We start from the raw sequence: 12000 nt of genomic DNA on the forward strand, positions 1-12000 counted from the left end.
ATGGATATTTATAGATATTTATAGTATCTAGCTGAACTATTTGGGATTTAGGTGCATCTGGCAAATCTATAAACCCTGGGGCTTCATACATACCTTTATACAGGCAAGCAATAGGTACAAGATGCCTTTTCCTCGTCTTATTATTAGAATTTTGTTTGTAAATGATCCCATTCTGAAATGGTTGGATAATTACCCTAACGAGCATTTAATTAGATGCATCGGGTCTACTCGTCAGGCAGTTCAAAGTTTCAATATTATAACTGTTTGCTTATTTGAACAATAATGTGAGTGAAATATCATCACAAGAAAGAAGACATTTCCATGGATATCGTAAATCCCAATCAAACTGCATTACATGTGCAATCTGCCCACAGTGGAAAAGCAGAAACGTGTTTTAAGCCTGGCCTTTGTCGCCCTCTTCAGGACAAACTGTGCAGCTGCGCAGAGCCTGATTGAAAGCAATTCTTTTCACTTGGTGTGGTTCCATTGGAAATGTAGGGCCCTATTCACACAACCTTGAGGACTGTTCTAAGCGCTGTTTTATTAAAGACTCTTTATTGTAGCTTAAATCAACTTAAATCAAGTTGTTTAGAGAGGGTGAGAAGTTTATTTGTTAATTTTATTGGTTATTATTATTCAAAGCACTGTTTAAGGTCAGCAGTCTTTATAATCAGCTTTTAAATTAAAACCAAAATATTAATGTAAATAAGCACCATTTTAATAACCATTATTTTATGTTTCTGTACTTCAATTAATGCAAACCTTTTTTCCCTGTACTTTTCCTTTAAATGTTTTGTAAAGTTTTAATTTTCAATAAATGTTTTGTTCTGCGCCTACTTCTGAAATGAACATAAACTAAGTGGACTGTCAACAGCAGCTGCTCTCTGGAAACGTGAAGAGCACAAAAAAGCTTTGTAGAAAATGTTAAACACACATAAAAGATATTCTACTATAACAATGAGCACACAGTGTTGCTTTAACTAAACAATACCAGCAGAGCAGCCTGTTTCATACAGGTCTTTGTAACTAAACAATACCAGCAGAGCAGCCTGTTTCATACAGGTCTTTGTAACTAAACAATACCAGCAGAGCAGCCTGTTTCATACAGGTCTTTGTAACTAAACAATACCAGCAGAGCAGCCTGTTTCATACAGGTCTTTGTAACTAAACAATACCAGCAGAGCAGCCTGTTTCATACAGGTCTTTGTAACTAAACAATACCAGCAGAGCAGCCTGTTTCATACAGGTCTTTGTAACTAAACAATACCAGCAGAGCAGCCTGTTTCATACAGGTCTTTGTAACTAAACAATACCAGCAGAGCAGCCTGTTTCATACAGGTCTTTGTAACTAAACAATACCAGCAGAGCAGCCTGTTTCATACAGGTCTTTGTAACTAAACAATACCAGCAGAGCAGCCTGTTTCATACAGGTCTTTGTAACTAAACAATACCAGCAGAGCAGCCTGTTTCATACAGGTCTTTGTAACTAAACAATACCAGCAGAGCAGCCTGTTTCATACAGGTCTTTGTAACTAAACAATACCAGCAGAGCAGCCTGTTTCATACAGGTCTTTGTAACTAAACAATACCAGCAGAGCAGCCTGTTTCATACAGGTCTTTGTAACTAAACAATACCAGCAGAGCAGCCTGTTTCATACAGGTCTTTGTAACTAAACAATACCAGCAGAGCAGCCTGTTTCATACAGGTCTTTGTAACTAAACAATACCAGCAGAGCAGCCTGTTTCATACAGGTCTTTGTAACTAAACAATACCAGCAGAGCAGCCTGTTTCATACAGGTCTTTGTAACTAAACAATACCAGCAGAGCAGCCTGTTTCATACAGGTCTTTGTAACTAAACAATACCAGCAGAGCAGCCTGTTTCATACAGGTCTTTGTAACTAAACAATACCAGCAGAGCAGCCTGTTTCATACAGGTCTTTGTAACTAAACAATACCAGCAGAGCAGCCTGTTTCATACAGGTCTTTGTAACTAAACAATACCAGCAGAGCAGCCTGTTTCATACAGGTCTTTGTAACTAAACAATACCAGCAGAGCAGCCTGTTTCATACAGGTCTTTGTAACTAAACAATACCAGCAGAGCAGCCTGTTTCATACAGGTCTTTGTAACTCAACAATACCAGCAGAGCAGCCTGTTTCATACAGGTCTTTGTAACTAAACAATACCAGCAGAGCAGCCTGTTTCATACAGGTCTTTGTAACTAAACAATACCAGCAGAGCAGCCTGTTTCATACAGGTCTTTGTAACTAAACAATACCAGCAGAGCAGCCTGTTTCATACAGGTCTTTGTAACTCCAATACCAGCAGAGCAGCCTGTTTCATACAGGTCTTTGTAACTAAACAATACAGCAGAGCAGCCTCTACAGCAGTAACTAAACAATACCAGCAGAGCAGCCTGTTTCATACAGGTCTTTGTAACTAAACAATACCAGCAGAGCAGCCTGTTTCATACAGGTCTTTGTAACTAAACAATACCAGCAGAGCAGCCTGTTTCATACAGCTTTGTAACTAAACAATACCAGCAGCCGCAGCCTGTTTCATACAGGTCTTTGTAACTACAATACCAGCAGAGCAGCCTGTTTCATACAGGTCTTTGTAACTAAACAATGCACTGATGCAAGAAGAATAAAACAGAGCGATTCAGTCTATTGTATCCAAAGGTTTGCCTGCAGTTGAAGGAGCCAATGATAGCAGGATAATACTATTGTGAAGCTGCTCAAAGAACACTACAGGCATGTATCCAATCACAGCAGCGCAGCCTCTCAGCTTGTATCCAATCACAGCAGCGCAGCCTCTCAGCTTGTATCCAATCACAGCAGCGCAGCCTCTCAGCTTGTATCCAATCACAGCAGCCGCAGCCTCTCAGCTTGTATCCAATCACAGCAGCGCAGCCTCTCAGCTTGTATCCAATCACAGCAGCGCAGCCTCTCAGCTTGTATCCAATCACAGCAGCGCAGCCTCTCAGCTTGTATCCAATCACAGCAGCGCAGCCTCTCAGCTTGTATCCAATCACAGCAGCGCAGCCTCTCAGCTTGTATCCAATCACAGCAGCCGCAGCCTCTCAGCTTGTATCCAATCACAGCAGCGCAGCCTCTCAGCTTGTATCCAATCACAGCAGCCGCAGCCTCTCAGCTTGTATCCAATCACAGCAGCGCAGCCTCTCAGCTTGTATCCAATCACAGCAGCGCAGCCTCTCAGCTTGTATCCAATCACAGCAGCCGCAGCCTCTCAGCTTGTATCCAATCACAGCAGCGCAGCCTCTCAGCTTGTATCCAATCACAGCAGCCGCAGCCTCTCAGCTTGTATCCAATCACAGCAGCGCAGCCTCTCAGCTTGTATCCAATCACAGCAGCCGCAGCCTCTCAGCTTGTATCCAATCACAGCAGCCGCAGCCTCTCAGCTTGTATCCAATCACAGCAGCGCAGCCTCTCAGCTTGTATCCAATCACAGCAGCGCAGCCTCTCAGCTTGTATCCAATCACAGCAGCCTGCAGCCTCTCAGCTTGTATCCAATCACAGCAGCGCAGCCTCTCAGCTTGTATCCAATCACAGCAGCGCAGCCTCTCAGCTTGTATCCAATCACAGCGGCCGCAGCCTCTCAGCTTGTATCCAATCACAGCAGCCGCAGCCTCTCAGCTTGTATCCAATCACAGCAGCGCTATATGCTCTCTCTAGGATATCTGTTTTAATAGAAACTCGATTGTAAATTGCTTTTGTGTTTTTTGGCCCCCCTGTGTCCTGGGCCCAGGTTCATTGCACCCCTTGAACCCCCTTATTTGCGCCCCTGGTTTCAGTCTAAACCCGTGATTATCTGCATCCAGCCTAAGAGGGGTTTCCATTGTAACCGAAGCAGGGCTATTTTTGAATCAGCACAATGTGTTTCTAAACTAGCAGAGCTTGTCTTTCGCGCTGAATGAAGAGGCTTGCGAACACGATGCATTATTTTCCAGCGCAGTGTTACCTGTTAAGTCTGCTTCTGTCCACGTAGCTTTTTGACTCGCTGAACAAAGATGTCATTGATAGCTGTGGAAAAGCGCGCTGCGACACGGCTGCTGTCACTTTCCCACACGACAGAGCCTGCTGTCCTGGGACGGGCAGGAGTGAGGGCCGGTCATGAGGTACCCTGGCGCTACTGCTTTCTGATTTGCACCCTGAGCGTTTTGCGTACCTAATGAACCCTTTCAATGTGACGACAGTCCGGCTGAGTGCGGGGTAAGGCCGGCCCTGCATGCTTGTCTCCTCTTTGATTCTCCTGAGCTGTTTTGAAGACGCAGAGAGCTGCTGTGGAAAGATAGCTGTAAAATTGAATATCTGTGTGCGAACAGGAAGAGAAGGAGCTGCTGTACAGACTGAGCAGCTGCCTCATTGGAAATGCACAGCTCCTCTCCATGCAGCAGCTCTGCTCTTTCACTTCGTTTCAATAGCTCTGTAGATCTAAAGCACAGACTGGCAATGCTGCACACATTCTCATGCCAATCACACCTGATTCTGAATTTCAACAGGGGGGCGGGAGAAGCAGAAATATCACCTCGAAATATTGCATTGCTTTCAAATGCTGCTACTGAATCTACATGCATAGCATGCTGTGTTAAACTGGGATAAAGGCAGAAGAACGGGTTTTAAAATCACGAGGCCAGCACTTTCAATGTGATATCTTTCCTCCTTTCTCTTAGTATTGTATTAACATCACTGCACCGCTCCTCCACTGGAATCTTATAAACTGGGAGAGAAGAGCCACAGGATTCCCTGGACGAGATTCTGCTCTAGTGGCTGAAACACAGAGACAGTATTTTAATAAGAAGGGGCTTATATAAAGAGAACACTTTCTCAACAAGTGATGTTTTCATATGTGTGCAGAGCACGAGAGATCTCAGTGAATGATAAACAGTGACAAACATTTCAGTTTCTGCTCAACCTGTTTATCAAAACCTGGCCTCAATCCCAAACCCCGCCTCTTAGAGCTAACTATAACTACTGGAATTCAGAAACACAGGGAAGTGTTCACCTGCTATAGCACTGTCAATAGCACAGCATGGGACTGATTCACCTGCTATAGCACTGTCAATAGCACAGCATGGGACTGATTCACCTGCTATAGCACTGTCAATAGCACAGCATGGGACTGATTCACCTGCTATAGCACTGTCAATAGCACAGCATGGGACTGATTCACCTGCTATAGCACTGTCAATAGCACAGCATGGGACTGATTCACCTGCTATAGCACTGTCAATAGCACAGCATGGGACTGATTCACCTGCTATAGCACTGTCAATAGCACAGCATGGGACTGATTCACCTGCTATAGCACTGTCAATAGCACAGCATGGGACTGATTCACCTGCTATAGCACTGTCAATAGCACAGCATGGGACTGATTCACCTGCTATAGCACTGTCAATAGCACAGCATGGGACTGATTCACCTGCTATAGCACTGTCAATAGCACAGCATGGGACTGATTCACCTGCTATAGCACTGTCAATAGCACAGCATGGGACTGATTCACCTGCTATAGCACTGTCAATAGCACAGCATGGGACTGATTCACCTGCCATAGCACTGTCAATAGCACAGCATGGGACTGATTCACCTGCTATAGCACTGTCAATAGCACAGCATGGGACTGATTCACCTGCCATAGCACTGTCAATAGCACAGCATGGGACTGATTCACCTGCCATAGCACTGTCAATAGCACAGCATGGGACTGATTCACCTGCCATAGCACTGTCAATAGCACAGCATGGGACTGATTCACCTGCTATAGCACTGTCAATAGCACAGCATGGGACTGATTCACCTGCTATAGCACTGTCAATAGCACAGCATGGGACTGATTCACCTGCTATAGCACTAATAGCACAGCATGGGACTGATTCACCTGCTATAGCACTGTCAATAGCACAGCATGGGACTGATTCACCTGCTATAGCACTGTCAATAGCACAGCATGGGACTGATTCACCTGCCATAGCACTGTCAATAGCACAGCATGGGACTGATTCACCTGCTATAGCACTGTCAATAGCACAGCATGGGACTGATTCACCTGCTATAGCACTGTCAATAGCACAGCATGGGGCTGATTCACCTGCTATAGCACTGTCAATAGCACAGCATGGGACTGATTCACCTGCTATAGCACTGTCAATAGCACAGCATGGGACTGATTCACCTGCTATAGCACTGTCAATAGCACAGCATGGGACTGATTCACCTGCTATAGCACTGTCAATAGCACAGCATGGGACTGATTCACCTGCTATAGCACTGTCAATAGCACAGCATGGGGCTGATTCACCTGCTATAGCACTGTCAATAGCACAGCATGGGACTGATTCACCTGCTATAGCACTGTCAATAGCACAGCATGGGACTGATTCACCTGCTATAGCACTGTCAATAGCACAGCATGGGACTGATTCACCTGCTATAGCACTGTCAATAGCACAGCATGGGACTGATTCACCTGCTATAGCACTGTCAATAGCACAGCATGGGACTGATTCACCTGCTATAGCACTGTCAATAGCACAGCATGGGGCTGATTCACCTGCTATAGCACTGTCAATAGCACAGCATGGGACTGATTCACCTGCTATAGCACTGTCAATAGCACAGCATGGGACTGATTCACCTGCTATAACACTGTCAATAGCACAGCATGGGACTGATTCACCTGCTATAGCACTGTCAATAGCACAGCATGGGGCTGATTCACCTGCTATAGCACCGTCAATAGCACAGCATGGGAATGATTCACCTGCTACAGCACTGTCAATAGGGTGTACATCATGGGACTGATTTTGCAAATCTTGTCATGCAAATCAATTCTTCATGAATGTGAAAGGGGAGGAATGGAGGAGAGGAGCTGAGCAAGAGGGATAGATGAGAGGGAAGTGAATGAGAGGTAGAAGAAGGGAGAGATAGAGGTAGAGGTATAGGGGTAGAAGAGGCAGTAAAGAGAGATGGGTAAAGAGGTAGATGAAGGGAGAGGTGGGGAGAGATAGAGAGATAGAGGAAGGGTTACAGGGGTAGGAGAGGCTGTGAAGAGAGGTGGGTGAGAGGATTCAGAAATTGTTTAGGATTGATTTCATGACATGTTCATTAGCAGCTCATTGTGAATGCACTGAAATATCATTCTATATTAAACTGGAAACAGTGCTCACTCATTAAAGTGCTGAGACCTGTGGACAAAGACAACCTACTGAACAGAACAGCAGATCTGCACAATCGAATCCTGTTTGTATTGTATACAGGGCTGAGATCTACCCCTGTGTACAGGTAGTTATATAATCATACTTGCAGTCTAAACATGCCCAATGTTTCTTTGAATCACCATTCACCTTAAAGTCCTGTCACAGAGGAACATGTTGTAATGCTGTAAGGAGGCTCCCACTCCAGTCACTCATCAGAGACTTTTAAACAGAACACTATTTTCCAATCCCAAAGCACGATTGATTTGAAGATCTTGTTGTGTTGTTCCTTCATGGCCCAGCTCCTCAGTACATTTCAGACATGCTGTCTGAATACGCTCCAGCCCGTTCTCTACGCTCTTCTACTGCAGGAGAAATCTCAGGACATGAAACATTCTTGACACGCAATTCAGTTTCTGCTCAACCTGTTTATCAAAACCTGGCCTCAGTCCCAAACCCCACCTCTGAGAGCTTTACTCAGTTCTAGGAAATCAGCACAGTGGTCTCATTTCTTGTGAAATCGTCAGTCTGTCTGTCCCACTGCAGCAGAAATGGCAGAAGCAAATATTCTTGTAGCACATGACCAGTTTAGCTGTTCAGTGTGTCTGGAGCTATTGAAGGACCCAGTCGCTATTCCATGTGGGCACAGTTACTGTATGGGGTGTATTAAGAACTGCTGGGATGAGACTGATCATACAGGTGTCTACAGCTGCCCCCAGTGCAGAGAGACCTTTACCCCAAGGCCTGTTCTGCGCAGAAACACCATGCTGGCTGAAGTCGTGGAGGAATTAAAGAAGACAGGACTCAATCCTCCTCCTGCTCAAAGTTATGCTGGACCTGGAGATGTGCCGTGTGATTTCTGCACTGGGAGAAAGTTCAAAGCTGTGAAATCCTGTTTGACGTGCCTGGCCTCTTACTGTGAAACACACGTCAAGCCACACTATGAGGGGGCTGCTTTCAAGAGGCACAAGCTGGTCAATGCAACTGGAAATCTGGAGCAGAAGCTTTGTGCTGAACACCAAAAGGTTTTGGAGGTCTTCTGTAGAACCGATCAGATGTGTATTTGCTTGTTGTGTACACAAGATAAACACAAGAGCCACGATACAGTCTCAGCTGAGAAAGAAAGGACTGGGAAACAGGTAAGGGTTTGAACCATTTCCTTGTAGCTATCCTAGAAGATAAGAATTCCCAGGGATATTTAACATGTCTGTTTACTAGGTTATACAGTTTCACATTAGATCAGATTTGAATTGTATATTAGGAGCTATTTAAAGAGCTGTAGTTTATTTTTTATTTTTTTATGGATTCAAATGTATTTCAAGCTGAGTTGGGTAGTTGGAGGCAGATTGGAATTTAATGTAAAAATATTATAATTTATATTGCTAGTATTTTGTATATTTGGTTATTTTATAGAATCATATGTCTGTTTCATTGTTTAAGATATTATAGTTTAATTGGTTAAACTGTGTAAACATGAAGTTCCCAGCAAAGCCAAGCAATTATTTTAAAACTCTTTGAGGTCCAGGCCAATTTTGGCTTGTTTTCCCTGTTTTCAAATTTGTGCGCACAGCTCCATAACTGTAGGGGTGACATGCAAGTGTCTCCCATCAAATGAAAGGGAACAAACTGGGCTTGCATGGAAAACAACACTCAATCTCACACTCACCCTCTTTGGTGTAGGAAACAAAAAACACACAAAAACACTTTAGAAACAATCTTCATTTCTTGTTTATTAAAACAGTCCTCATTGCTGCTACAATCTAACACTGCTGAATGAAACCTGAACATGCAATGAACATTGGGTACATTCTGAATAGATTGAGCTGAAAACAAAGAATGAACATATTTACAAAAGCAGCACAAACAGGGAAATAAGCACAGTGTGTAAGTGCTGCCTGTGTGCAGCGGAGTGCCAGGGGGGCTTGCACGAGCACATTTAGGCTGAGCTGCTTGTTCGTCAGGCTCTGCGTCTGTGTTCCACTTCTCATGTGAGAGAGCTGCTGTGAGGGTGGGAGGGGAGGGTGTTCTTCTTTTGGGTGCAGATATGCTGGAGCTTCTGCACTGTCATTATAAAATGAGGCTTTGTGAACAAACGCTGACATCACCACTCCCCAGACGCCTGTAACTCGACACCAAGATCAGCTGACAAGCTGCAGCAGAGAAGTGTGTCTTTCAGTAAACAAGCACAGCCTCATTGTTGCTCACACACCCCCTCATTCACACATTAGAGAAATAGCTCAATTCTACTGCACTCGAAATATGCATTGACAAGCTGCAGCAGATTTGAGCAGTCCATCTTTTCACTAAGCAACTGTGGATCAAGTGTCCTTTTGTATTGCTGGCCGCTGTGCACTAGATGGTGTTGTATCTTACTTCTATACACACATGCTGTCTGATCTAGCCTGTGCTACAGACGTCTATGGCATGGAACTAGAACTGAAGCGTAAAACATATTCGAAAACCACTCAGAATTATTGCAACATTGTAAAGAGGTAAGGGGACAAGAAAATAGAAAGTATATTTGAACTAAAATGATTCTGTCAGTGTAAGTAGCATTCTTAGACAGGCCTGTGTTGGGTGTGACAGGATATCACTCAATGCCTCATCAGAAATGCCACTGTGTCACTGTGTTTCTACACAGAAGCAGCTGGGAGAGACACAGAGAGAAATACAGCAGAGAATCCAGGAGAGACTGAAAGAAGTGAAGGAGCTCAAACAGGCTGTGGAGTCACTGAAAGTGGGTATTGACAAGAGGGGGTTATTATTATTATTATTATTATTATATTATTATTATTATTATTATTATTATTATTATTATTAACAGATGGACTGGAACACATCTGCAGAAGTTTGCTGTCTATGTCTGATGTGTTTTTGATATCAATTCTAACCATGTCTCCTCTACTGTGTTCCTTCACTCAGAGATCTGCATGCATAGAAATAAAGGAAAGTGAGAAGATCTTTACTGAGCTGATCCGATCCATTGAGAAGATCCACACTGAGGTTATTGAGCTGATTGGAGCTAACGAGAAGGCTGCAGTGAATCAGGCTGAAGGACGCATGAAGAAACTGGAGCAGGAGATTGCTGAGCTAAGGAGGAGAAATGCTGAGCTGAAACAGCTTTCAGAGACAGAGGATCACATCCATTTTCTACAGGTAACATCACTGCTTGTTAGAAAATCTCAAGTACATAACTGGGACGCTTTCAGACAGACCTCTCCAATTGAATGAATCCTTGCTTTTCACCAGGAATGTTTTGGATCCCATTCTGTTTCACTGAAAACTCCTTTTCTCCACTTTCCTGTTGTAGAATTTCCAGTCTCTCTGTGCCCCTCCTGAAGCTGGAGACTTACCCAGCGTTACTGTCAATACAGACATCTCTTTTGGGGCCGTGAGGAAAGCTGTATCTGAACTTAAAGACCATATTGAGGACTTCTGCAAGGGGGAATTAGTCAAAATAAGCACAACAGGTTGGTGTGAAATAGATTCCTTTGGTAGAGATTTCTCAAATAGACCATGGCTTGAGAAGTGGACAGTCAGAATCAGAGTGTATTGCACATTAATATGGGGCACACATAAAGGTTCGCACCCTCATGGGACACACACAGAGAGGCTGTTCAGGTGGTTCCGATGTTGGAAACGCGGGTTTCTCTTGGACCGGTTTGCACTGGACAGGGAGGGCCTCTCACACAGTTAATATAACGTTAGAACTAAATTAATAAAATCAGCTTCGAGACACCTTACAGTACGCTGCTAAAGAGTACTAATCAGAGACCGAGCTGAATACTGTATTAAGAGCATCAAAAACAAACCACGTCTATTATGTTGGCTGCTGTGAGGGCAGATTCACATCCCAGCGCTGAAATGCCGTGAATAAGCCTTGTTTCTTTTCAAATTGCTGTTTGGAGTCTTGTGTGTGTTGTGTATTAATCCACATGTTTCAATTCTATTTCTCTCTTTTCTTCTGCCCAGTGAATGAAGTTGCAGTTTACAGTCTGCAGGCTCCAGAGCCAAGGAACAGAGCTGAGTTTTTAAAATGTAAGTCTGTTTTCACTGAAACATTTGATTGAAAGATGTGTCCCTCCATTGTGAGAAGAGCTAACACTATTCACAGATACCAAGATATTTAGGTAGAGGAAGATCTGAGTGGGAAAAATCTAAACAAATGCCCCACCCCAGTGGATATGCATGTATTCACCTGTCCCAATACTTGCTGGAGGGGAGCATATCATATTTTACAATGATTAGCATCATTACTGTGTGCATTGATTGCCAGCTGCAAAATGAATTCACACAAACTCACCCAAAATACAAATAATCCTTTTACTCCCTTCTGTACCTTTGTACCTCAATGCCTCTTCTGTTTTCAAGCTGTAGCCTTATCTCAGAAACAGCCTTTATAAAAAGACCCTGCTGTAATATGTATTGATCAGTCTGTCTTTGTGTTGGTTCTGTACCATTCAAACCTAGTGGAGATTTTCTCAGTGATTTGACTTTTCTAACCGTCTCTCCTCTACCCGTCCTCTTCTCTTCAATCAGATTCCTGTCAGCTCACACTGGACCCCAACACAGTGCATAGAGAGCTCAGTCTGTCTGAAGGGAACAGAAAGGTGACACGGAGGAGAGAGACCCAGCGATGTGCTGATCACCCAGAGAGATTTGACAGCTGGGCCCAAGTGCTTTGCAGAGAGGGTTTGTCTGGGACTCGCTGTTACTGGGAGATTGAGTGGAGTGGGGGAGGGGCTTCTATAGGAGTCACATATAAAGGAATCAGCAGGAA

At 44.0% G+C, this 12000-nt stretch overlaps 1 protein-coding gene across 1 annotated transcript; it reads left to right on the top strand.

Annotated features, from left to right (window-relative positions):
* Positions 1-7721: 7721 nt before the first annotated feature.
* LOC121311944 (tripartite motif-containing protein 16-like) lies at positions 7722-11996 on the top strand (the record flags this gene model as incomplete). The annotated part of the gene is made up of 6 exons (XM_041244053.1): positions 7722-8359; positions 9862-9957; positions 10143-10376; positions 10531-10690; positions 11193-11258; positions 11760-11996. Coding segments are annotated over exons 1-6 (1381 nt in total), but the record flags the coding sequence as incomplete, so codon positions are not given.
* Between the last annotated feature and the right edge of the window lie 4 nt (positions 11997-12000).

The sequence above is a fragment of the Polyodon spathula genome, unplaced genomic scaffold (assembly GCF_017654505.1).
Source record: "Polyodon spathula isolate WHYD16114869_AA unplaced genomic scaffold, ASM1765450v1 scaffolds_3413, whole genome shotgun sequence".
NCBI lineage: Eukaryota > Metazoa > Chordata > Actinopteri > Acipenseriformes > Polyodontidae > Polyodon > Polyodon spathula.